The sequence below is a fragment of the Nycticebus coucang genome, chromosome 12 (assembly GCF_027406575.1).
Source record: "Nycticebus coucang isolate mNycCou1 chromosome 12, mNycCou1.pri, whole genome shotgun sequence".
Lineage (NCBI taxonomy): Eukaryota > Metazoa > Chordata > Mammalia > Primates > Lorisidae > Nycticebus > Nycticebus coucang.
The window spans coordinates 58,795,408-58,822,970 of NC_069791.1; the positions used below are offsets into that span (position 1 = coordinate 58,795,408).

General features: G+C 38.4%; 1 protein-coding gene across 13 annotated transcripts in view; it reads left to right on the forward strand.

Moving 5' to 3' along the window:
* The window catches only part of ERC1 (ELKS/RAB6-interacting/CAST family member 1), a 663,469-nt gene that overhangs the window by 75,774 nt on the left and 560,132 nt on the right, over nucleotides 1-27,563 (forward strand). For 12 of the 13 annotated variants that reach the window (XM_053557122.1, XM_053557121.1, XM_053557120.1 and 9 more), the window contains one exon: nucleotides 18,068-18,893. In XM_053557122.1, coding sequence (XP_053413097.1) covers nucleotides 18,225-18,893 — 669 coding nt within the window. In that variant the 5' untranslated portion in view covers nucleotides 18,068-18,224. Of the gene's footprint in view, nucleotides 1-18,067; nucleotides 18,894-27,563 lie in introns of those variants that run through there. The other variant, XM_053557130.1, reaches the window with a different exon arrangement.

Below are 27,563 nucleotides of genomic sequence, written 5' to 3' on the forward strand. Positions count from 1 at the left end.
TTCTGATGATGGCTTGGCGCCTGTGGCTCAAGCAGTTAAGGTGCCAGCCACATACACCTGAGCTGGTGGATTCGAATCCAGCCAGGGCCCACCAAACAACAATGACGGCTGCAACCAAAAAATAGCTAGGCGTTGTGGCAGCTACTTGGGAGGCTGAGGCAGGAGAACCGCTTGAGCCCAGCAGTTGGAGGTTGCTGTGATGCCACGGCACTGTACCCAGGGCGACAGCTTGAGGCTCTATCTCAAAAAAAAAAAGGGAACATCTACGCCGGGACCCGCGATCGGCACTCTCCCAGACCTACGGAACAGCTGCGCCAGGACCCGCAATCGTCACCCTCCCGGAAGAGCTGTGTTGGGACCCACAATCGGTACCCTCCCAGACCTCCGGAAGAGCTGTGCCAGGACCCGCAATCGTCACAGTCCCGGACCTTTGGAAGAGCTGCCTAGGGACCCAAGATCGGCACCCACCCGGACCTCTGGAAGAGCTGCACCGGGACTCACTACCCCGCCCACCAGGCCTCCCCACTCCCTGACCAGGAACTCTAGGAGCCGGCAACCCTGTGTCCTCCCTCCAGTACCTTCCCTGCCGCCATACCCGCCTGCTAATCTGGCTAGGGACTCTGGTAGCCGGGTGCCCTCCGGAGCCCTCCCTGCCTCTGTGCGGAGCCCTTCTCCTGGCCAGAGACAGCTGGAGCCTTGGGCCCTCTGTGCCAAAGTCATTGGGTGCCAGGGACTCCCAAAACTGTGTGCACCACCTCCTCCCCTGTTGCTGGATCCGGTTGTGTCACACTCCGGAGCTTCTTCCACAACCAGAACTCCCTGGATGGGGCAGCCCCAGAGGAATTACACAGGATCACTCCCTACAAAGATCCAGCAACAATAGAGTGATCCTGCTGGGGTCTAATCTTGGAGAGACACCTCCCCAACTCTGAGGATGGCCAGAAGCAACGGTGAAAAATAATCATGAGGCAAAATCAACATAAAAACTCTGGCAATATGAATAGAGTAGATCAACTCCCCCAAGGATCAGTGGGGCAGACATAGCACAAGATCCCATGCACAAACAAATAGCGGAGATATCAGAAATCGAATTCAGAATCTGGATAGCAAATAAGATCAAATCAGAATTCCAAGCAGAAACCCAATGTCTGAAGAATTCAACAAATTCAAAGACCGAATGACCAAAGATTTTGACACATTGAGACAAGAAGTTGCAGCCCTCAAAGATCTGAGAAACACAGTAGAATCCCTCAGTAACAGAATGGAGCAAGCAGAAGAAAGGATTTCTGACATTGAAGACAAAGCTTTCGAACACTCCCAAACTCTCAGAGAGAAAGAGAAATGGAGGGTAAAACAGATCATTCTCTCAGAGAGCTCTGGGATAATACGAAGAAAATCAATATTCGTCTTATAGGGATCCCTGAAAGCAATGAAGTGGCTTCACACACACAGTCTCTTCTCCATGAGATTATGGAGAACTTTCCAGACATGCCAAGAGATTCTGAAATTCAGATAGCAGACAGTTTCAGAACTCCAGCACAACTCAACCCAAATAAGACATCCCCCAGACACATCATAATCAATTTCACTAAAGTTAATATGAAGGAGAAAATTCTGAAAGCAGCCAGACGAAAGAAACCATCACCTACAAGGGCAAGAATATTAGAATAACTGGGGATCTCTCTGCTGAAACCTTTCAAGCTAGAAGAGGATGGTCATCAACTTTTAATCTCCTAAAACAAAACAACTTTCAACCCAGGATCCTGTACCCAGCTAAACTGAGTTTCATTTATGATGGAGAAATTAAATACTTCAATGATATTCACATGTTGAAGAAATTTGCCACAACTAAACCAGCTCTCCAGGATATTCTCAGACCTATCCTCCATAAAGACCAGCGTAATCCTCCACCACAAAAGTAAACCCACCCAGAAAATTTTGATCAAATACCAACTTCCACAGTTGCAAAAGGATTAAAAATGTCCACCAGACTCTCAAAAGGCTTATCAATAATCTCAATTAATGTGAATGGTTTAAATTGTCCTCTAAAGAGGCACAGATTGGCTGAATGGCTACAAAAACTCAAGCCAGATATCTGCTGCATACAAGAATCTTATCTTAGATTAAAAGACAAATATAGAGTCAAGGTGAAGGGATAGTCATCTATACTCCAGGCAAATGGAAAACAGAAAAAAGCAGGCGTTGCAATCCTATTCGCAGATGCAGTAGGCTTTAAACCAACTGAAATAAGGAAGGATAAGGATGGACACTTCATATTTGTTAAAGGTAATACTCAATATGATGAGATTTCAATTATTAATATTTATGCACCCAACCAGAACGCACCTCATTTTATAAGAGAAACTCTAACAGACACGAGCAACTTGATTTCCTCCAGTTCTATAGTAGTTGGAGATTTTAACACCCCTTTAGCAGTGCTGGATAGATCCTCCAAAAAGAAGCTAAGCAACAAAATCTTAGATTAAAACTTAACCATTCGGGCAGTGCCTGTGGCTCAAAGGAGTAGGGCACCGACCCCATATGCCAGAGGTGGTGGGTTCAAACCCAGCCCTGGCTAAAAACTGCAAAAACAAACAAACAAAAAAACTTAACCATTCAACATCTGGACTTAACAGACATCTACAGAACATTTCATCCCAACAAAACTGAATACACATTCTTCTCATCAGCCCATGGAACATACTCCAAAATCGACCACGTCCTAGGCCACAAATCTAACCTCAGCAAATTAAAAAAAAAATAGGAATTATTCCTTTCATCTTCTCAGACCATCATGGAATAAAAGTTGAACTCAATAACAACAGGAATCTGCATACCCATACAAAAACATGGAAGCTAAACAACCTTAGGCTGAAGGATAGATGGGTTATAGACAAGATTAAGAAGGAAAACACCAAATTTTTGGAACAAAATAGCAGTCAAGACACGAATTATCAGAACCTCTAAGATATTGCAAAGGCAGTCCTAAGACGGAAATTTATAGCACTGCAAGCCTTCCTCAAGAAAACGGAAAGAGAGGAAGTTAATAATAACTTAATGAGACATCTCAAGCAACTGGAGAAGGAGGAACATTCCAACTTCAAACCCAGCAGAAGAAAATGAATAACCAAAATCAGAGCAGAATTAAATGAAATTGAAAACAAAAGAATTCTACAACAGATCAATAAATCCAAAAGTTGGTTTTTTGAAAAGGTCAGTAAAAGTAGATAAACCTTTGGCCAACCTAACCAGGAAAAAAAGAGTAAAATCTCTAATTTCATCAATCAGAAAAGGTAAAGATGAAATAACAACAGATCTCTCAGAAATACAAAAAATCCTTAATGAATATTACAAGAAACTTTACTCTCAGAAATATGAACATCTGAAAGAAATTGACCAGAACTTGGCAGTACGCCACCTACCAGGACTTAGTCAGAACGAAGTGGAAATGTTCAATAGGCCTGTATCAAGTTCTGAAATAGCATCAACTATGCACAATCTCCCTAAAAAGAAAAGCCCAGGACCAGATGGCTTTACGTCAGAATTCTACCAAACCTTTAAAGAACAACTAGTACCTATATTACTAAACCTCTTCCGAAATATAGAAAAAGAAGGAATATTACCCAACACATTCTACGAAGCAAACATCACCTTGATCCCTAAACCAGGGAAAGACCCAACAAGAAAAGAAAATTATAGAGCAATATCACTAATGAATATTGATGCTAAAATAATAAGATCCTAACAAACAGAATCCAACAACACATCAAAAAAATTATACACCACGACCAAGTGGGATTTATCCCAGGGTCTCAAGGCTGGTTCAATATACGTAAATCTATAAATGTAATTCAGCACATAAACAAACTAAAAAATAAGGACCATATGATTCTCTCAATTGATGTAGAAAAAGCTTCATGATCAGAACACTTAAGAAAATTGGTATAGAAGGGACATTCTTAAACTAATAGAGGCCATCTACAGCAAACCCACAGCCAATACCGTATTGAATGGAGTTAAATTGAAATCATTTCCACTTAGATCAGGAATCAGGCAAGGTTGCCCATTGTCTCCATTGCTCTTTAAGATTGTAATGGAAGTTTTGGAAGAAAAGGCAATCAAGGGTATCCACATAGGGTCAGAAGAGATCAAATTTTCACTCTTCGCAGATGACATGATCGTTTATCTGGAAAACACTAGGGATTCTACTACAAAATTTTTAGAAGTGATCAAGAAAGACAGCAATGTCTTAGGCTACAAAATCAGCACCCATGAATCTGTAGCCTTTATATATACCTAGCCAAGCCGAAAAAACAGTCAAGGACTTTATTACTTTCACAGTAGTGCCAAAGAAGATGAAATATTTTGGAGTTTATCTAACAAAGGATGTGAAAAATCTCTATAAAGAGAACTATGAAACTTTAAGAAAAGAAATAGCTGAAGATGTTAACAAATGGAAAAGCATACCATGCTCATGGCTGGAAGAATCAACATTGTTAAAATGTCTGTAGCCAAAGTAATATATAATTTTAATGCAATTCCTATTAATTCCTATGCAATTCCTCTATTGTCATATTTTAAAGATCTTGAAAAAATAATACTTTGGATGTGTTGGATGTGTGAGCACTCGATCCGCAGCCCTGCCTTCTGTCGAGCATTCCTGTTCAGATGCTTTTGGTTGACTTGTAACCGAACTTCTGCCTCCGGGTCTTGCCCTTGGCCTTCAGCATTATGCGGACCACGGTAGCGGCAGCTCACACTCAGTGCCTCTCCTACTAACAATTTCTTTGTGTTTTTCTCTTTGAAAGGCTTCACTTGAAAAAAGTTACTGATGATGAAAAAAATTACTTCTCTTTAGTTGTCTTCCTGTTTCCCTTGTCTGTATAATTTTTTTCTCTTTGTACATGCAGAATTCATAGTTGCTGAACTTTCCAAAGAAGGAAGACTAAGGTGAACTACTACTCCTTTTTTTTTTTTTTTTTTTTTTAATAGACAAAGTCTCACTTTATCACCCAGGCTAGAGAGAGCAGTGGGATCATCATAGCTCCCTGCAACCTCAAACTCCTGGGTTCAAGTCATCTTCCTGCTTCAGCCTCCTAACTAGCTGGGACTGTAGGTGTGCACCATCACATCCAGCTAATTTTTTAATTGTTTTGTAGAGATGAGGTCTTGCCGTTGCTCATGTTGGTCTTGAACTCCTAAGCTCGCACAACCCACCTGCCTCAGTCTCACATAGTGCTAGGATTACAGGTGTGAGCCATTGTTTGTAGCCTATATTGAATTTCTGTTTAAGCAATAAGAAGTTGTTGACAATCTAAGAGATTCCTCGGGTTTCTTCTGAAGCAAGCAGTAGTTATGTTTTTACATCTTTTGAGTACATCCCTGCAGGTCTTTTAGGGTGCATCCCTCAGGTGCCACATGAGTGACTTTTCTATGTTCATAGCAGTATTTACCTACACTAATGACAGGTGATTTTTGAGTACTTCAGATTATTTTTCATCCCTTTCTTTAAATTTTATTTAGGTTGAATCTTTGCTTGATGTTATTTTCTCTTGCATTTAAGTAGAAAAAGTTATGGAAGGCAGATAGAGTTATTGGCTATTTCATGTAGTTTTTCTCCTGGTTAGCTGGTAGTCAATTTTACAATATTGCCAAGTTTCTAAATCCATTCTGAAATAAGTTGATTGTTTATTCTTATGTTTAAGGTCTAATAATTAATTTTGATAGAGCGGCAGTTTTTATCTAGTTTCCTAGTGATAATTGAGAGTAAGTCAGTTGAAAATGGCCATAAATTATTTGTTAAGTTTAAACTCATAGATGCAGGTAGAGTATAAATATAATGCTGTTGTATTTCTATGTAGCAGGTATATATGTGTTGATTTTATTTATTTATTTTTTAAAACTGGGTATACCACTGTCACCCATGTTGGAGTGCAGTGGTGTGGTCACAGCTCACTGTAGCCTTGAACTTCTGGGCTCAAGTGATCCTCCTGTCTTACTCTCCTGGTAGCTGGGATCCTTAATCTCTGCCCTCAGGATCCTCGTGACTGGGAATGGAGAGACGTAAACAGGCAATTATAATAGCTTGGGAAGGTGTTAATGATACAGGCTAGCACTGGAAGGTGGAAGGGAGTGGTGAAAGATGAGACTGGAGATTTGGTTTAGATCAGGAAGGACTTTATAAACCCTGTTAGTATCTGACTTTTACCTTGGGACAGTGACAACACTTTTGATTAAAGGAAATAACAAGTTTATATTGCATTTTACAAAGAGCAGATAGGAAAAGACTAAGAGAAGAGGCTAGGGAGGAGGCTGTGGCTTTATTCCCATCAAAGCTGGAAAGATACAGTAGTGACAGTGGGGATGGAGATGAAGCATTCAGAGATGAAGGCTTTAAAGAACACAGGACTGCATAATTCATTATCTTGCTGTGATGAAGTATATATTCATTATATACTTTTATGAGGAAAAGACAGTTGATGGGGAAGGAGGAGACTAAAGTGACTTCAGACTTTCATGTGGGGCAGCTTGGCCAGAAATAGCTCTGTCTAGTGTAGTAGCCGCTAGCCACATATGACTATTTAAATGTAGGTTTAAACTAATTTAAATGAAGTAAGATTTAAAATTCAGTTTTTCATTTGCAGTAGTCACATAAATATAGAATTAAAGACTCATTCATTTAGCGTAGAGTAATATGAAATAATAAATTTGAGAGTATCTGTAAGAGATTCAAGCAGAGAAGAATATCTGGCTATATGTGCTTAACAGGAAGGTGGGACTAATGGCCTCTGTATTGGATAGTGGAGGTATAGAACATTTCTGTTGTCACAGAAAATTCTGTTGGATGGCACTGATCTGTAGCTTTTGAGTTCTATTTTCTTTTTCCCTCAGAAGAAAATCGGATGGTATTCTCTAGTCTTCTAATACCTTTGGGTCCAAAATATCCTGTTGTGGAATACTGGAAACCATTGCAGCCACTTTTGGATCAGTTCTTTACACCCACCCAAGTCTGAAATAATATTAGGCATTTTGCATCTGTGTTATTGGAAATAATGAAACATTTTATTATGCCTTTAGGGCCAACAAGAAAGTTTGATATTATGTGCCAACTACCTTTGGTGGTGGCAGCTGGAAGTGCTGTGTTGGGAATAATTTTGAGACCAGTTACAAAAGGAAGAGATGTTCACCTTAGCTACTGTGGCTTTTTCTTCTTGTTTCTGTTTTAAATATTCTTTAATTTTTTTTTTTTTTAGTGGGGTGGGTGGGACATATTTGTTGCCCTTGGTAAAATGCGGTGGCATTATAGCTCACAGCAACTTCAAACTCTTGGGCTTAAGCGATTTTCTCTCTCTCTCTCTTAAGCGATTCTCTCTCTCTCTTTTTTTTTTTTTAGAGACAGAGTCTCACTTTGTCACCCTCAGTAGTGTGCTGTGGTGTCACAGCTCACAGCAACCTCCAACTCTTGGGCTTGGCTATTCTCTTGCCTCAGCCTCCTGAGTAGTTGGGACTATAGCTGCCTGCCACAACGCCAGGCTATTTTTTGTTGCCGTTTGGCAGGGGCGGGTTCTAACCCGCCACCCTCTGTATATGGGGCTGGCATCCTACTCACTGAGCCATAGGCATCGCCTTCTCTCTCTCTCTCTCTTTTTTTTTTTTTTTTTGCAGTTTTTGACCGGGGCTGGGTTTGAATCCACCACCTCTGACATATGGGGCCGGTGCCCTACTCCTTTGAGCTGAGACAGAGTTTCATTATGTTGCCTCGGTAGAGTGCTATGGCCTCACAGCTCATAGCAAACCTCAAACTCTTGGGCTTAAGCAATTCTCTTGCCTCAGCCTCCCAAGTAGCTGGGACTACAGGCGCCTACCACAATGCCTGTTTTTTTTTTTTTTTTTTTTTGTTGTTGTTGCAGTTGTCGTTGTTTACCAGGCCTGGTCGGGGTTTAAACCCACCAGCCTCGGTATATAAGGCCTGTGCCCTAACCACTGTGCTTCGGGTGCTGAGCCCGATTCTCTTTCCTCAGCCTCCCCAAGTAGCTGAGACTCTAGGTGCCTGCCACAACACCCCGCTGTTTTTAGAGACTCTTGCTCAGGCTGGTCTCAAACTCCTGAGCTCAGGCAATCTGCCCGCCTCCACCTGCCAGAGTGTTAGGATTACAGGTGTTAGCCACCGTGCTCAGCGGTTTTTAATATTCTTAACGTTTTTCTGTTTTAAAACAGTGTATACTATACTCATTTGGAAAATTTTGATAATTATTTAGAAGAAAGTAAGCAGATTTCCTGTCATTCGTTTTGTTATGCTTATATATTTGCAAAATTCTGAAAAGTATGTTAAAATATGTATGTTTTTTCATTACTGTATTATAAAACATTTTTCTTTTTTTTTTAATTTTTTTTATTTTTTTTTTTTGTAGAGACAGAGTTTCACTTTATTGCCCTCAGTAGAGTGCCGTGGCGTCACACAGCTCACAGAAACCTCCAACTCCTAGGCTTAGGCGATTCTCCTGCCTCAGCCTCCCTAGTAGCTGGGACTGCAGGCGCCCGCCACAATGCCCGGCTATTTTTTGGTTGCAGTTTGGCCGGGGCTAGATTTGAACCCGCCACCCTCGGTTTATGGGGCCGGCGCCCTGCTCACTGAGCCACAGGCGCCGCCCTATAAAACATTTTTCATGACAGACATTGCCTGTAAATGTGTTTTTTGAAGCCTGCATGTTATAAAGATTTCACATAACCATTTCTTCATTGAGATGAGTACTTAATACTAAATGAATACTGAAGCTGGTATATTTTAATTGATAAACTTTTCTCTGCATTCTGGATCATTTGAGCAGATTGGTTTTTTTCCTGTTCATGAAATGACTGGATCAAAAGATGTTTTTGAGACCCTTAACATAACCATTTTCAAAGTTGATACTTCTCAAATACTTTTATTATTTTAGGGAAGAAAAATACTTACCTGATACTATAATTTTCCACTTAAACCTTTTTAAAATTATGAAATGTTTCAGACATATAAAAAGTTATAGAGAATTATAGAGTTAATATGTGTGTATCTACCACTTGGCTTAAGAAATAAAATATTGCAGTGTTAAAACTCATTGTGTAGCTCTCCCTGGTTATGTCTTTATTAATCAGCAGTGATGTGAACATTTAATCTTAACCCTTACTACAGGTCTATATCCAAGATCTTTTGAACCAGAATTGCGAATTTTTCAGATTTTAGAAAGGTGGTATGACGGATATACAATGTATTACCTAACTCTTCAAGCAGGTTTGGGAAGATGACCTCTAATCTTTTGTCACCATATTGGTTAAAAGAATTTCTGAATTTTCAGGGAGTTTTGGAATTGGGATTTATGCATAAGGGATTGTGAATAAGTACATCTGTTTACTATAATATGTTTGTTCAGCTTTAGCACTCGGGTGATAAAAGTTTTGTGTTGATCTGAACATCTTGTAGTGTGAGGTGTGACGTAAAATGCACGATGACTTAAGTCCAAACAATTTAATATTTAGGGTTTTGAGAAATCAGGATATCAGTGAGAACTGAAGTCCTTGGGAAAGGATTCAAAACCTAGAACTGGACTCTTTTGAACTAAGTGGCACAGTTTACCTATACAATTAGACAACAACCTTATGTTTACTTCTAAGTATCTACTTGACTCAAGATTTGTCATCGTGAGAACTTTGAGAGAACTTAGAATTAACTTGACTGACTGATAAGAATTATTAAAAACTACAATTAACTTGAATATAACTGAGTAACCCTTCCATAAAAAAGGATTAAATAATAACTGACAAGTGTTAAGATTGCTCTTTTACAACTGATAAGTGGCGTTGCTACTCCTAGGAGAGGTGCTCTGAAATAGTGTTGCTCCAGCCACTGTGTAATATAGTTTTGTTTGTTGGTTGTTTTTTTTTTTTTTTTCCCTTGGTGGAGTGTGGTGGCATCATAGCTCACAACTCCTAGGCTCCTGAGCCTCTCTGGTAGCTGGGACTGCAGGAGCCTGCTACAATGCCCTGCTTTTTTAGAGACTGAGTTTTGCTCTTGCTCCGGCTGATCTTGAACTCCTGAGCTCAAGTAATCCACCTGCCTCAGCCTCCCCGAGTGCTAGGATTACAGGCATGAGCCACCATGCCTAGCCTTGTAATATAGTTTTTGGTCTCTAGTTAGTATTGGAGAATCAGATTAAGGTCATACAACCAGATGCCTGGTGTTAACAAACTTAATCCTACATTTCAGTTACACGCAGAAGGTGGAAGCAGAGACATTTGTGCCTTTTTTAACTTGTAGAATTTTTTTTTTTAAACCCTCTTACTACTCACAGATATGTTAACAGTCAGCATCTGGGCTTAGCCCATTAATTACTGTGTAAATTAGTGCGGAATGGTTGTGGAGGTCTTTATTTAAATCCTTACTTTAGAGAGAGACTTTTTTTTTTTATTAAATCATAACTGTATACAATGATATGATTATGGGGCATCATACACTCACTTCATAAACCATTTGACACATTTTTATCACAGTGGTTAACATAGCCTTTCCGGCGTTATCTCAGTTACTGTGCCAAAACATTTACATTCTACATTTACCAAGTTTCGCAAATACCCCTGTAATATGCACCACAGGTGTGATCCCACCAATTCCCCTCCCTCTACCCACCCCCCCCCCTTTCCCACTTCCCCCTATTGTTAAGTTGTAGCTGGGTTATAGCTTTCATGTGAGAGTCCCAAATTAGTTTCATAGTAGGGCTGTGTACATTGGGTATTTTTTCTTCCATTCTTGGGATACTTTACTAAGAAGAATATGTTCCAGCTCCATCCATGTAAACATGAAAGAGGTAAAGTCTCCATCTTTCTTTAAGGCTGCATAGTATTCCATGGTATGTAAAAGTTATTAAAAGAAAATGAAGAAAGAAGTATATAGCATCCAAATCCTATGTATGTACAAACATACATTTGTATATCTTTTTGTATACAAATGAGATTGTATTATGTGCATTCTTCTGTAACTTGCTTTCTGTTACATTTCATAATATGTCGTAGATGTCCTTGTCAGATACAGATATTTTCTTAAATTTCTTTTATACCAGCATTGTATTTTATGGTTTGGAAATAAACATTATTTAGCCATTTCCTTGTTGTTGGAAATTTAAGTTCTCTCTTTTCTTGCTGTTGCAAACAATAACGATAATTAAACATCATTTCACGTATATAGAACCTGTGAAAATGTATCTTACAGAGAATTTTTAAAAAGTGAAACTTCTAGTTCACACAGCATGGCACATTTATAATTTTGATAGATTGTGCCAAATTGTACTTCAATGGGATTAAAAATTTTGGTCTATTGTTAATCTTTTCACAGTCCTTAAGATAGCAGCATATTTCTTGCCCTTAGTGATATGTATAACCCTGTGAGAAAATGAACAGCATCTTTAAAAATATTGAAATACAGTGTTTAAAATATTCACCTTGTTTTCTGATAATAAGCACTAATTACTGATGAATATAACCCTTATTGCAGGTTGGATGAGTAATTTTGAGATTTATGTCATATTTCACCTACAATGCTTTAAATAGCTAATGGGTGCTGTATTATGTTTTCTGGTTCACCTTGTAGTAAATATCTCATAGCACATCTATGTCAGCTTATCAGTTGTAATTAATTTGAAATAGGTTACAGGTTACTATATTTCTATTAAAGGTTTTTCTGCTTTCGTTTGTCTTATGAGCCTCTTTTGGTGCTCAGGTTGTAGAAAGCTATTATTATCCTTCTAATCTATGAGGAAAGAGTGAGAGACTGCTGTCTGCAATCGCATGGTACGCTTGTAGCTATTTGTGGGAAGAGTGAGAATTAAAAGCTAACATGCCATCAACGTGAATAGAAGTATTTTTATTTTTAGAACTATGAGTATATTCCAGGATTCTGAGTTGGGGGTATATGGGTGTCTGTGGGATGGGGTCAGCCTTGGGGGTGTTTTCTCTCTCAATATGCATATAACTATCGAGATCAGTTCTTCTCTTAGAGGGAAAAATGATTTTGAAAGTTTTGAGTATTCTCTTTGTATTTTTCCTCACCTAGCTGACAATAGCCTTTGTGGTGTGAATAGTGGTGAATTGATGATGAAACTATGTTGTTAATAAACACCTAATTTAAGATAAACCAGATTTTTGGTAATGCTCTTGTTAGTATTAGATTTTAGGAAATTTCTCTAAACATAAATGCTAGTAGTCTTGCAGATTTAAATGCTCTTCTAGTATTTCTTTAAAACTCAAAATGTAGGTACAAAAACTCATCTGAAGAACTTGTAGTATTAATTAGACAGATAATTTGATAGAGTTTTTCCAGTATTGAAATCTAATTTTTACTCACAGGTGTGATATTTTCTGCATATGTGTATATTCTTGTGTATGAACTTTTAATTTTTTTTCTTAGAAAATGAGAGGCATTAGTCTGTTATTGTTGAACTTATGCCATCTTCTTGGAATTAAGATTTAGCTACAGAATTTTCTATTTTTATTCATGTAGGAAGAACATTTTGATTTTAACAAAAAGTTGAAATCTTGCCCGTTCAGTAAATTTCTTTATTATTTTCAGAGGACAGAGCACAAAAATAAATAGACACGTAGAGAGCACTGGGATACAATTTAAAGACAGAAAAAAGTTTCTCAACAGGAGGAAAATGTTAAAAAGGCTTTTATTGTATTTGTTTTATATTAGATTTAGTTGAAGGTTCTTTAAACTACTTTCAAGGTTACTATCACTTTTTATATATGTGAGAACTATCTAAGGAATTTTACTTGAATTTAGGATAATTGTGGCTTCAGGAAATATTTGTTGCCTGCTTGATTTATATTAGACATTATGCTAGGTTTTGGAGATGATGGTAAGACTTTCCTTTGCCTTTGAGGAAGTGATTAAAAACATTAAAACACATTTTAAAAGCCCTTGGTTACCTTAAATACCTAAGTTAGACTGAGGGGTTTGTGGGTTTGTGTAGGATTGTGACAGTTGAACTTAGTTTGGAACAATATGCAGAAAGTTAATGGGGAGGAGGAAGGTCATGGAAGCAAGAGGAGAAAGATAACTTCAGGAAATTGCATGCACCTGATTATGGTTGTCACATGGATAAGAAGAGTGGTTAAGAAGTAATTTTGGAGAGATAAGACCCTAATATGAAAAATCTTACATGTACTACCAGGGAATTTAGATTTTTGTTTTGAGAAGACATAAGGTTCTTAAACTTTTTTGTTTCAGCATCCCTTTACTACTTTCTCTCTCTCTCTTTTAAAGAGGCAAAGTCTCGCCCTGTTGTTCAGGCTAGAGTGCAGTGGTGTGATCATAGCTCACTGTAATCTCAAGCTCCTAGGGTCAAGCTAGGCTCAAGTGATCCACTTGGCTCAACCTCCTGAGTAGCTGGGACTACAGGCATATGCCATCATGCTTGGCTGTTTTTAAATTTTTTTGAAGGGATGGCGTCTTGGTGTTGCCTAGGCTGGTTTTGAAATCCTGGTCTCAAGCTGTCCTCCTGCCTTGGTCTCCCAGAGTGCTGCGATTACAGACATGAACCACTGCACTTGGCCCCCATGCAAGCCACCCCAAGCCGGGTGGTTTTTATGTAGGATATATATCATATTTTATCATAATAGAAATCTGAGAAATTTTGGAAACATCAGAGTACACAGCACACATTCCTTTAGCTGTCAATGGGGAATATACATGCTTGTGAGAGAGAATGATGGTGAAAACACTATTACACACTTGTGAGGGAGAATGATAGTGAAAAGGTTCCAATAACATACTATTATAAAAATAGATTTGCCCTTATGGACCTCCTGCGAGGATTTTGCACTCCCTAGGGTCCCTAACCCAACTGGAGAATCCTCATATTAGAAGATCATCCTGGCAGTTAAGAACCTGCAAAAAATTTAATTGTTATCCATTATGTACATGTTCATACATATGCATACCCCAGACAGAGTTTCTGGAAACAGTACTGTATTAGTTATCTCTTATTTCATAACAATTTACTTCATAACTTACTAGGTTGAAAAAACAAACATCTCAGATTTTATGAAGAACACAGCTGGGCCCATGGTATCACATGAAATTGCAGTGAAGTTGTGAAGTTCTGGCCCATGGTATCACATGAAGTTGCAGTCAAGTTGTCACTAAATCTATAGTCATCCTAAGGCTCGACTGGGGTTGGAGATCCTTTCTTTTTTTTTTTTTTTGAAGCAGAGTCTCAAGCTGTTACCCTGGGTAGAGTGCCATGGCGTCATAGCTCACAGCAACCTCTAACTCTTGGGCTTAAATGATTCTCTCACCTCAGCCTCCCAAATAGCTGGGACTTTGGGCACCTGCCAGAACGCCTTTTTTTTTTGTTGTTGTTGTTGCAGCTTTTGTTGCAGTTGTCGTCGTTTTAGCTGGCCTGGGTCAGGTTCGAACCCGACAGCCTTGGTGTATGTGGCTGGCACCCTACCCACTGAGCTATGGGTGCCACTCTGGAGATTCTCTTGCAAGCTATCTCATATGGCTATTGGCAGGAGGCCTCAGTTTCTGTCAGTGTGTCTCTCCATAGGGTAGTTTGAATATCCTCACAACAATGTAGCTGGCTCCCCCTAGACAGTGTTCTTAACCTGTGGGTTGTGACCCCTTTGTAACAATGAAAATACATGCTGGCATTAGGAAGGTTGAGAACCACTGTCCTAGAGCAAGCTATCTGAGAGAATGACCAAGACAGAAGCCCCATTGTCTGTTACTTAGTCATGAAAGTAATATATCAGTCGAAGCCAGTTACTAGATCCAGTCCACACCCAGGGAGAGAGGAATTTTGCTCCCCTTCTTGAAGCAAGGAATATGAAAGAATTCATGCACAAATAATACTCAGGGGAATGAGTCTTCCATGAACCTCTTATTTTCCCCATACTTTACTGAGTATGTCAAGAATGCAAGGCCTTAACTGCTCTTAACCTAAGCCTTTTCTCAGGATTGTGTTTGCCATAAGCTGCCTTGAGAGAGGAGGTAATGTCTCTCATTGACAAAGAGCAAGCTTATTTACTACTTAATGTAAAAGTGGTGGGTTCCCTAAGCTCTGTGTTCCTCGGCTGTGATGCAGATCCACTGCATGTGTAGTATCCATTTGAGACCTTCGATGTCACCTTGTGGGACTTGGGGGAAACAGGGAGCCATTGCAAACACGCTCATTCCTTGCTATGCTGTGAGTGCTAAAGTTCTCTGGTTCTGACCCAGAGACTCATGTGTTCTGTCAGTATTCATGAAACAATCATAGGCTAGTATTTTAACTTGTAAATAGGGTAGAATAAAATCCCAGACACTTCTTAACATTTCTCGAGAACGTTTACCTTTACTGTGACATGCTTTGAACATAAACCTTCTACATTCTGTGTTCTGCTCTATTCTCATTTTATTAAACCGCCCCCCCCACCAAAAAAAATACAAGCAGGCTTGGTTGTAATCTACCAAATTGATTTTACAACCTATTATTGGGTCATAACCTTAAATTTGAAAATCATGGATTAGGAGACTAACTCTGAGGCTAGAGGCAGGGAATCAGTTTAGAAAGTTGTTATGATTCAGGTAGGGTGTGATGGTGTAATCCAAGGTAATAATTGTGAGAATGGAGGAAAAGGATTAATTTAAGAGATAGCTGGAAGTCAAATGGATAAGAATTGTATTCTTGGATGATATATAGGATATGAAGGAAATTTAGCCTTTAGGAAGGAAGGGCTTGAGTGTCGCTGGTGTTGCTCATTTGTACAAAAGTTGCCCATCCATCGTGTTCTTTTATTCTACAGGAGCGTATTTGGCTATGGAGTGGGGAGACAGACAGACATGGAGATCTGTTTGGCGGCCTGATGAGTTTGAGGTGCATGTGAGAAGTATAAATGAAGATGTCTGGGCAGTGGAATATATGGTGCTAGTTGTCAAAGAGAAGATTACGCTAGTGCTGGAGATGTAAATCTAAAGTCTTGATTGTACAGATGATATTTTAAGCTGGTGAGAAATGGTATTATAGTGTGAGAGTAATATAGGAATAAAGATACAACCCTGGAGATCAGAAACATTTAAGGGAGGAATGGCCAAAGAAGGAGGAGGACTAAGAGAAAGGAGGGGTTGATATAAAGAAACCAAGAGAGAGGAGTGTCAAGAAATTGATGGGAGTGCTTAAGATGGGAGGTTGTATTTATAGACATAAGTTACAATGGCATTGGAGAGGAAAGGCCGTAATTAAATAAGGTTTCTCTGAGGGAAGTCAGAGGGAATGAGAACTAAAGTAATAATGGAAGGATAAGCGTTAGCCTACTTCCATCACAGTGGAGGAAAACAAGTTAAGAATGGGTGTTGATATAAATGAAAGTGTGGCAAGAGGAAGTTGAGATAGTTCCTATTTGATTTGTTTTTCTGTGATATGGAAGGTAAGGTGTATTAGACTGTGGTAGGGCTGCCTTAAAGTATCACAGACTAGATGGCTTAAACAACAATTGTTTATTTTCTCATGACTGGAAGCTAGAATTCTGAGACTAAGGTGCCTGTATGTTTGTTTTCTTCTATTAATAGATGACCATCTTCTTCTGGTATCTTAATACGGTCATTCCCCTGTGCTTGACTATGTCTCAATCTTTATTTTAGTTTATTCTGTTTATTTTTTGAGACACGGTCTTACTCTTGCTCAGGCTGGTCTCAAACTTGTGAGCTCAGGCAATCCACTGCCTTGGCTTCCCAGAGTGCTGGCATTATAAGTGTGAGCCGCTGTGCCTGGCCCCTGATCTCTTTTTATAATGACACCAATCATGTTAGATTAAGGCCACCCCAGTGACCTTATTTAACCTTAATTACCTCTGTAAGGTTCCTATCTATAAATGGTCACATTCCAAGGTATGGGGGTTAGGCCTTCAAATTAGGTTTTTTTTTGTTTGTTTGAGAGTCTCACTCTGCCACCCTGGGTAGAGTGCCATGGTGTCGTCATAGCTAACAGCAACCTCAAACTCTTGGGCTCAAGCAGTCCTTTTGACTCAGCCTCTTGAGTAGATGGGACTACAGGCACCCGCCATAGTGCCCGGCTTTTTTGTTGTTGCAGTTGTCATTGTTGGTTTTAGCTGGCCTGGCTGGGTTTGAACCTGCTAGCCTCAGTGTATGTGGCTGATGCCCTACCCACTGGGCTACGGGCACCACCCCAGAGTGCTAGCATTACAGGTGTGAGCCACTGTGCCTGGCCTGAACTTATGCACTTTGAAGAGGAAGTATACAATTCAGACATAACATGAAGTTGTTCGGTGGATGTGACAGGCAGAAGGGAAAGGTTTGAACTAACTGCCACAATAAATACTGAATAAGAAGTGAACTAAAGGACTTGTAGGACTCTGGAAGGGAATGTTAGGGCTCAGTGGATGTTGGAAGTACACCTGAACAGTTGCATAGTTTTCTGTAGCAGGAATCAGGATTCCAGGTGTATGTGTGTATATGTGTGTGTGTGTGTGTATATATATATATATATATATATATATATATATATAAAAAGTATGTATATATATAATATATATAAAATATGTATATATATATATATCAAATCAGTAAAGGTGTTTCTTTTGGATTAATCAAGGGCAAGGGAGTTGAGGATGTATGAAAAAAAAATTTTTTTTTTTGAGACAGTTTCACTATGTTGCCTTCAGTAGAGTTCTGTGCTGTCACAGCTCACAGCAACCTCAAACTCTTGGGCTTAAGTGATTCCCTTGCCTCAGCCTCCCAAGTAGCGGGGTCTACAGGTGTCTGCCACAATGCCTGACTATTTTTTGTTGCAGCTGTCATTGCTATCTAGCTGGCTTGGACCTGGTGTGAACCCTCCACCCTCAATGTATGTGGCTGTTGCTATAACCACTGTGCTATGGGCGCCAAGTCAGTGTTTTGAATTTTTGAGTAAAGTTTTAAATTTCCAAGTGAATAGATGATAGAAAGTGGGACTCTTCTTCAAGTGAGAGGTAATGGAAGATTTTTGAGAAGGGAAATATTTACTATTGGAAGATTTAATGTGTGGTCTTTTTATTACAGATATGGTATAAGATATTTCTTCAAGATTGAACAGCTGGGAACCTGTTATTTCTGATTAACCTGAAGCTGACTTATAGCCATAGAGAAACCTCACGAAGTTCCATCTTTCATTTTCTGCCTTTACACCTTTATTGTCACCTAAGTTCACCTTGCAACAATGTATGGAAGTGCTCGCTCTGTAGGGAAGGTGGAACCAAGCAACCAGAGCCCTGGGCGTTCACCTAGGCTTCCACGTTCCCCTCGCTTGGGTCATCGTCGAACCAATAGTACAGGAGGGAGTTCTGGAAGCAGTGCTGGAGGTGGCAGTGGGAAAACTCTTTCGATGGAAAATATACAATCTCTAAATGCTGCCTATGCCACATCTGGCCCTATGTACTTAAGTGACCATGAAAATGTGGGTTCAGAAACACCTAAGAGTACCATGACACTTGGCCGATCTGGGGGACGTCTGCCTTATGGTGTTAGGATGACTGCTATGGGCAGTAGCCCCAATATAGCTAGCAGTGGGGTTGCTAGTGACACCATAGCATTTGGAGAGCATCATCTCCCTCCTGTGAGTATGGCATCCACTGTACCTCATTCTCTTCGTCAGGCAAGAGATAACACAATCATGGATTTACAAACACAGCTGAAGGAAGTTTTAAGGGAAAATGATCTCCTGCGGAAGGATGTGGAAGTAAAGGAGAGCAAATTGAGTTCTTCGATGAATAGCATCAAGACCTTCTGGAGCCCAGAGCTGAAGAAAGAACGGGCTCTGAGAAAAGACGAAGCTTCCAAAATCACCATTTGGAAGGAACAGTATAGAGTTGTGCAGGAAGAAAACCAGGTTAGTTTTACATGTGTGTTTACTTTTATCACTAAACTCATGACATAAATGAATTGAGCCATTTTTTCTTAGATTTTTTCCTTTCTTAGTTCATTTATTTTCCTTTTTCCTATTTCAGTATTTTCTGTACTCCATATCTCAGCCTTTTCCACGTTAGTCTTATACCCTATTTTTTCTTTATTCTAGTTGTCATGTATGCTTGGTTCCCATTTTTGCTTGTTTTTTCCCCCCTGGATTCTCTTTCTTTTCTTTCATTATATATTGTCTTTTTTTCAATTCTTCTGAGAATATTATTTTGGTACACACTCTTAGTATCCATTAGCAAAATTATTTTAACTGTATAATCTAAGTGTAAGGCATACTGTTAAGATTTGTTCTACTAGCCATCAATCTTAAAAAAAACCCAGCTATCGGAAGGTAAACAGTGTTGTAAGCACAGAATAGAAATTACTCTTAAAAAATCAATATTGATTATGTAAACATTAAATACTAAAAGCAAGTAACTGTTTTTTTTTTTTGCTAATATTATGCAGGTTTAACTCCAGGATGCTAATGTAGCTTTTTTGGTTGTTCTTTAATTCTTTAAATTTAAGGAGGAGGAAAGGTAAGTTGGTGTGATTGGTTGCTTGTAGACAATAAATGAGATGACTAGGCATTAGGATTATAGGGCTTTGCAATTTAAGAGCTAAGTGCTATCTTATTAACTACACAAAATACTCATTTACTATTCTTCTGCACTTTTCTAAGTTATGGTTGATGTTTGGTAATATCTGTGTCACAGTGACAGCTTACGATTCCAAAGATGAGAACAGATCATATTCAGGATCCAGCAAATAAAATCTCTCTCTCTCTTTTTTTTTTTTTTTTTTTTTTTCTGAGGCAGAGTCTTGCTCTATCTCGGGCTAGAATGTAGTGGCATCATCATAGCTCACTGAAACCTCAAATGCCTGGGTTCACATAGTCATTTAGTCTCGGCCTCCTGAGTAGCTGGGACTATAGGCTTGTACTACCATGCCCAACTAATTGTTTTGTAGAGAGGTCTCACTGTATTGCTCAGGCTAGTCTTGAACTCCTGACCTCAAGCAATCCTCCTGCCTCAGCCTCCCAGAGTTCTGAGATTATAGGCTTGAGCCACTGTGTCTAACCTAGCAATGAAAAATCTTATGCACGCTTTTTGTTTAAAAGATTTTTAGAACTTTTCTTAAACTTGTGATTTTGAGTGATTTACTTCCTTAAAAAAGCTCTCATACTCAGAAAGGAGAATTTAAAGTAGCTACCTTCTTGCTAGTATTATTCTTTATTTTGGGGTTAGATTAATAAGAATTATAAAGAATAATCAATTTATCTAAACTTTTGCAGTGTTGTTTAATGATGCTAAGAAGTAAAAAAGGAATTAGAAAGCGTCAGTGTCTCTGATGAAGTACAGTCGTGTGCCACACAATGATTTTTCAGTCAATGGCAATGGTCCCATGACCATAATATTATAATACTGTTATTTTCGGCGTATCTCTTCTAGAGATTAGATATGTTTTGATATACAAATACCGAACATTGTGTTACAGTTGCCTATAGTATTTTATGAAATATCATGCTGTACAGCTAGTCTTAGGAGCAGTAGGCCATACCATATAGTATGTAGTAGGCTGTATCATCAAGGTCTGTGTAAACACACTATGATGTTTCCACAGTTGCCTAATGACACGGTTCTTAGAACTCTACCTGTCTATAAATCTAATTTACGATTATCACTGATTGTCTTACCATTCAGTTACTAACACTGAGTTTTGGTGTTCATATCTATTGTTTTGGCTACTTGATGATTTCTAGTTATGTTGTACTTAATATGTTAAACCTCTAGACCTACCTTTTCACCAATAAACACAGCTTTTTTTTTTTCTGTTCATAAATATAATGATAACCATAGGTAGGAAAGTGAAGTTCACCTCAGATCCTCCCTTCTACTGATAACTTCGCTATTCCACTGTTAGTGTTTTGGTGTTTCTCCTTAATGATGTATCTTTATGAATATACACACATAACAAATTTTAGTCAACAACATTTCTACTGTGTATTAAAGCTCTATAATATATTACCTAAATCATTATTTTTAATTCCTACATAGTATTTCATTGTGTTTATTCTAGTTAATTTAACTAAAATCACAGAGTTAAAAATCTTTGAATTTGCTTGGTATTACAATGCCATTTTAAAACTAAACCTTGAATTCATTTGAATCAGATTTTGAAGTAACTAGAAATTACAGTTGTGGGCGGTGCCTGTGGCTCAGTCGGTAGGGCGCCAGCCCCATATACCGAGGGTGGCGGGTTTAAACCCAGCCCCGGCCAAAGTGCAACCAAAAAATAGCCGGGTGTTGTGGCGGGCGCCTGTAGTCCAGCTACTCGGGAGGCTGAGGCAAGAGAATCGCTTAAGCCCAGGAGTTGGAGGTTGCTGTAAGCTGTGTGAGGCCACAGCACTCTACCGAGGGCCATAAAGTGAGACTCTGTCTCTACCAAAAAAAAAAAAAAGAAATTACAGTTGTATTCTTTCCCAGGTACATTATAACCTCAAACTACAGTGGAACCTTTGTAAGTTGACTACCCAAAGGTAACAAATTGGTTAACAGACGGAGGTGGTCACCATAAGGAACTAGGCTTTGTTGCATGTAGTGCATGTCCAGTGTATGAAATTAGGTCAACTTAAAGAGGTGGTCAGCATAGGGAAGTGGTCAACTATGGAGGTTCTACTATACCTTGTTTTTTTTAACTAGTAGTTTATCACTACTCACGATTTCAATGTTTTAATATGTTTAAATCTCTAACCTTCTTAGAGGCCTTAGCCTTTTTAAAGAAGAGAAATGCTCTTTAAAGAAATGTCTTTTAAGAAGTTTTTTGAGTTTGAGTCATTAAGACTTTAAAAGTGTAAAGAAAGAAAATAACTAAAATAGAGGTTGGGCATGGTGGCTAACGCTTATAATCCTAGTACTCTGGGAGGCTGAGGCAGGTGGATTGCCTTAGCTCACTTGGTTGAGACCAGCCTGAGCAAGAGCGAGACCCCATCTCTAAAAATAGCCGGCTGTTGTGGCAGAAACCTGTAGTCCCTGCTACTTGGGCGGGTGAGGCAAGAGAATTGCTTGAGTCCAAGAGTTTGAGATTGCTGTGAGCTATGATGCCACGGCACTGTACTGAGGGTAACAAAGTGAGACTCTGTCTCAAAAACAAAACAAAAACCCCCTTAAATCGTCCCCAGTAATCCTAAAAGTAAGGACAGCTTTCCTTGCTAAATGTTAGCTCAGATACGTCAATATCACCAGGGATATTTGTTAAAAACATAGATTCCAAGGCCTAACTTCATACCAACCAAATAAAAATCTCTGGAGATGGTGTCCAGGAACTTATATATATATATATATTTTTTTTTAATAAAAAAAATTGTATTTACTTAGAAGCATTCAGAATGTCAACAAAACAGCTGCAACTTTTTTTTTGCAATTACAGAGTGGTATTCAGTTAACAGAACAACAATTATTTCGTATAAGCTGCATCAGAGACAACTGAAGATGAAAAAACTACCATCCCCATATATAACTAATTTGTGCTGTGCACCAACAAGAACCTGCTTTAAATTTCCATGCCAATTTACAACCCCCATACTGTACCAGGCAAGGTTAGTGGCTATTGAAAATACCACCAGGACAGGGCTATCTAAAGACACATTCAGTAGTGTGTTAACTATACAAAAAAAGACACTGTACAGTTTAAAAACAAATCTTACACAGCCTTACATTTCAATTTTTTTCTTTAAAAGGAGTGAGTTGTGTACAGGGGGGTTAAATGCTTTATAGACAAGAAAAAAAAACTGCGCTAGAACCAACTTATTCATCATCATCATCTTCTTCATCTTCATCATCTTCATCTTCCTCATCCTCTTCATCTTCCTCATCTTCCTCCTCTTCCTTCTTTTTCTTGCTTTTTTCAGCCTTGACGACTCCCTTTTTCGCTGCATCAGGCTTTCCTTTAGCTCGGTATGCAGCAATATCCTTTTCGTATTTTTCCTTCAGCTTTGCAGCCTTCTTTTCATAAGGCTGCTTGTCATCCGCAGCAGTGTTATTCCACATCTCCCCCAGCTTCTTTGCAACATCACCAATGGATAGGCCGGATGTTCTCCTTTGATTTTTGGGCGATACTCAGAACAGAACAAGAAAAAGGCCGAAGGAGGCCTCTTGGGTGCATTGGGATCCTTGAACTTCTTTTCTGTTTCCCCTTTAGGAGGGATATAGGTTTTCATTTCTCTTTCATAACGGGCCTTGTCCGCCTTTGCCATATCTTCAAATTTTCCTTTCTCTTTAGCAGACATGGTCTTCCACCTCTCTGAGCACTTCTTAGAAAACTCTGAGAAGTTGACTGAAGCATCTGGGTGCTTCTTCTTGTGCTCCTCCTGACAAGTTTGCACAAAGAATGCATATGATGACATTTTGCCTCTCGGCTTCTTAGGATCTCCTTTGCCCATGTTTAGTTATTTTTCCTCAGCGAGGCACAGAGTCGCCCAGTGCCCGTCCGGCTCTCACTTGCCCCGGCGCTGTCTCTGTGGAGCTCAATGTACTGGAATGGCTCAGGAACTTATATTTTGAACAGATTTCTATGGTGGTTCTGATAATAAATCAGTATTGAGGTGTTTACAATTACTACATCTAACTCTTAAACTTGTCTGGTGTTTGCTGTAGAGACTTTGTGATAGTTCTGTAATGGCCCTTTTCTGGTAGAAAGGAAAAGAAACAAGGGATGATTTGCTCATTGTTTCTTATCCTTTTTTTGCCATGTTACATTTTAGGGATGTGACACTCCTCTTCATAAGGATCATTAACTGACAGGAACCCTCAGTGGATGGGGAAAAGGATGTTTAAAATCTTAGACATGTTTAGTTAAAATAGATCCCCCCAGGTGCTTTTGATGTCTCCTCACCTTATAAATTATCCATGCATAAGATGAATGTCTAAATGATATATGACAGCAGAACAGGTAAATACTTTTTCTTTAGTTCACATCTAAGTTGTTGGGAAGTGAAAGACAACACCAAAAGTATATCATTCCTTATTGTAAAATAATAGTATGTTTTCAGTGTTTGTAGTTTGATGTTGAATTGTGGGAGAAAAAACAAGTTTGCTTTCCTTAGTCTTGTGATAAAGTACTAATGTGGCCTAAGTCTTAGAAACTGTATGTATATTCCTAGGCCAAGGACTCATTTTTTTTTTTAATTGTTTATGTTTTTGGTAAAAATGAGATTGGTAAATTTAGATGTTCAGTGTATGTACTGGTGGCATATCAGTGTCCGAATATGAGGTTCTTTATTTATTTAGATAATTAAGCATCATAGTGCATCATATTTAAATGTTATATAAATGTATTATTAATGAAAATCACAGTTTACTTTCATTTAGCTGAAAAGTGGCTGAGACATAACGTCTTATAAGAAATACTATGGGAAAATTGCTCATGAATGAACACACCTCCCTTTAGAGGTGCTACCTTTCAAGAATAGACTGACTATATATATGTGTATGTATATGTAATATATAAAATTATATATGACTTAAAGTGATTTGAGTTTACTGGCTCTATCACAGAATTAGCAAGCCACCAATACACCTTGCTGAAGATGTTGAAAATATGGGCATCACTAAGGTGGTTTCATTGTCAAATGACTTGGAAATGTTCATTTTAATGAGAGTAAAAGTTATTAGTATACTCATTTATTTTGAAATGGTTGGGGCAGTTGTTGATGCCTATACTTTGGAAGCTATATGGGAAAAACCCCACTGCAATGTCCTTTCTAATTATCAAGCTACATTCAATGGCAAAATATTTGAGTCTTCTGAAAAGACAAGAGTGGGTATTTCAGTTCAGTGCAAGTGAAATAGTCAATAGGATTTTCATGCCCAAAAAACCATATGTGCTAAAGAAGGATGAACACTGCCTTATCTAGATTGCAGCCCTTGCCCTAATTAAACACCAATGCTGGCAGGAATATATTCTTCCTGCACCCACTATAATTACTACACAATCCTAAAATTGTATAACTTTGGTCCAGAAAAAAGAAGGGTGCAATTTTAAAGTAAAGTGAAACACTACAATGAGATACAGAGACTTAGAATGCTAATTAATAGATTATAGTTAGTCAGCAGTGGGGCCTAATTAAGCTCTGCATTCATTATACCCTCCATAGCCCTCAGAGGTCAGACATCTTCCACTTTCAAAAGAAGATTGGTTTAACAGGATTTACAGTAATTAAACCATTTCCCCATTTCAGTTTGAGGCTGGGATTTAGGTCCATTCTAAATATTTGATCTGATTGGACCATAGAGATCTTGGTCTAGAATCCTATCAAATGTAAAAACACTTTTGCTTAGAATTGCTTGCTGTGTATGGTTCATTATTACAGAGTCCTTTAAGAAGTTTGTTTTTAAAATAAATATCCAGCTGTTTTTATGTCTCACACTTCTTCTGTTGCTGAACTTTCAAATATTGGTGGTTGGAGAGGTAGAACAATATATATTTTAACAGGGAAGGCTTTTTCATTTTCTTTTTTTAGATTGGGAATAAGGGAAGCTTTTAGTGTGTATTTGCTTGATGAAGAATGAAAATCCAGCTGTGAGCTTGGTGGAACTGCAGAGTTAATAAGACTTTGGATGATTTATATTTTTTATTCTAACCAGCCTTCAACCAGATATTGTCATGTAATAATTCTGTATGTTGGAAGCTTATTTTAAAAATAATTATTTTAAAGTACATTTGTTGGAATTTTGTGTAATCAGAGTATATTCCGTTTAATGTTATAGGGTGGCAAGTGACTTTAATGTTTTTTGCCTTGTGTGTTTTTTCTCTTTGGAATCTGATTTTTATGATTCTTTATTTATTTAGGGATCAAGAGAATTTCAGCTTTAGAAATGAAAAAAGAAAAAATGCTGTGTAAACCTTTATTTTGTCACTTGTTCTCATTTGGAAACTGTTGACTTAACATTTATGAAATTTTAAGTTGTACCTTAACTGTAACATGATAAAGCTATTATTTGCATTTAAGTAAACTTCATGAGGTTATTAATTGTTCCATTGTTATTTAAAGGCTGATCTTAAAAATTGGGATGTATTTCTTGGAGTATTTGTTTACATTTTCTTTTTGATAATTATGTTTTAACATAGAGATGAACTGTGAATGATTATTGAGTAATGGGGATAAATTGGTACTCAATGCCAGATTGATTTAATCTTTCTTATTTCCGAAGTGGAATGTGTCAAAGTGTAGAATGCCCTGAGAAAATTAAATCAAATGCAAAATAGATAATGTTCCTTTTAGGGAGTTAGAATCATTTTGAGAAGCAAAATTCATGCATATGTGGTTTATAGAAATTTAAACTACTCACCTGTCAAATCTTGGTCATATAAGTAGGTATATAAATGAGTATGGGAAATTCACTTCTTTTACAGTTGATGAGTTTGCTTACTTGCAGTGTAGTGGAGTATTATGAAATATGATTTAATGACTAATAAAAAACATTTAAAAATATCTGACAGCATTTATTTTTGAGGAAATAAAGACAGAATTTCCCAGAGAATTGCAATTTCTATTTTTGCCCTCTCTTTGAGTTCACAGTGTAGTCTATGGTGTGTGATTTCATCTCAATGAAATAGAATTGTTTTTAGGGATTTGCTAATTTATAGTAAATTTGCAGATTGCTTCTTAAGTATGATTTAGGAGACCTACTTATTTTTCTCCTGTGCAAAGGAAACCAGAAAGTGAATTTAGTTTTTAGTTAATTAATCTTGATCAAGGGAGATCATAGTAAAAAAAAAAGTTTACTTTTTTACTTTTTAAAATCATATTACCACCCTGGAACTTGACATCTTGTTATAGGTGCTCTGTATGCCCAGAAGAGTATAGGAGATGTCTAGAAACCAAGATCTGTAAGAAGTGGTTGAAGGAACTAAAGAAGAGAAGACTTGTGGCGTTTACTTATGCTCTGTATTTGATGGACAACAGTGAGGAAAGAGGTTTTTTCTTTCTTCTTTCTTGTTTTTGGAGAGAGAACACTGGAAAAATGAGTACAAACATTAGATTTTAGTACAAATATTATATTCCATGGAGGAATGTGTTTGCTAAAAAAGTTATATCAATTTAATGGAAGAGTCAGTTGCACAAAGTAATGCGGTGTGTTCACTTAGAGGTCAGATTGCTTTCTGATGGCTGTGTGGGTGCTCTTAGATCATTTAACTCTTCAGAATGCCTGAAGTGGTATGGAATAAAATAGTACTTTGTGGAGTACCATTTAGGGAGTTTTCCTCCCATCCCCTTTTGTTCCCCTTTTTTTTTTTTAGAGACAGAGTTTGATTCTGTCACCCTCGGTAGAGTACCCTGGTGTCACAGCTCACAGCAACCTCCAGCTTTTGGACTTAGGCAATTCTCTTGCTTTAGCCTCCAAGTAGCTGGGACTATAGGCACCTGCCACAGCGCTCGGCTATTTTTTGTTACAGTTTGGCTGGGGCCGGGTTCAAACCCACCATCCTTGGTATATGGGGCCAGGACTCTACTTACTGTGCTACAGGCGCCGCCCCCTTTTATTCCTTTATTTCGAGACATGGTCTCACTCTGTTGCCCTGGGTAGAGGAGTGCTATGGTATT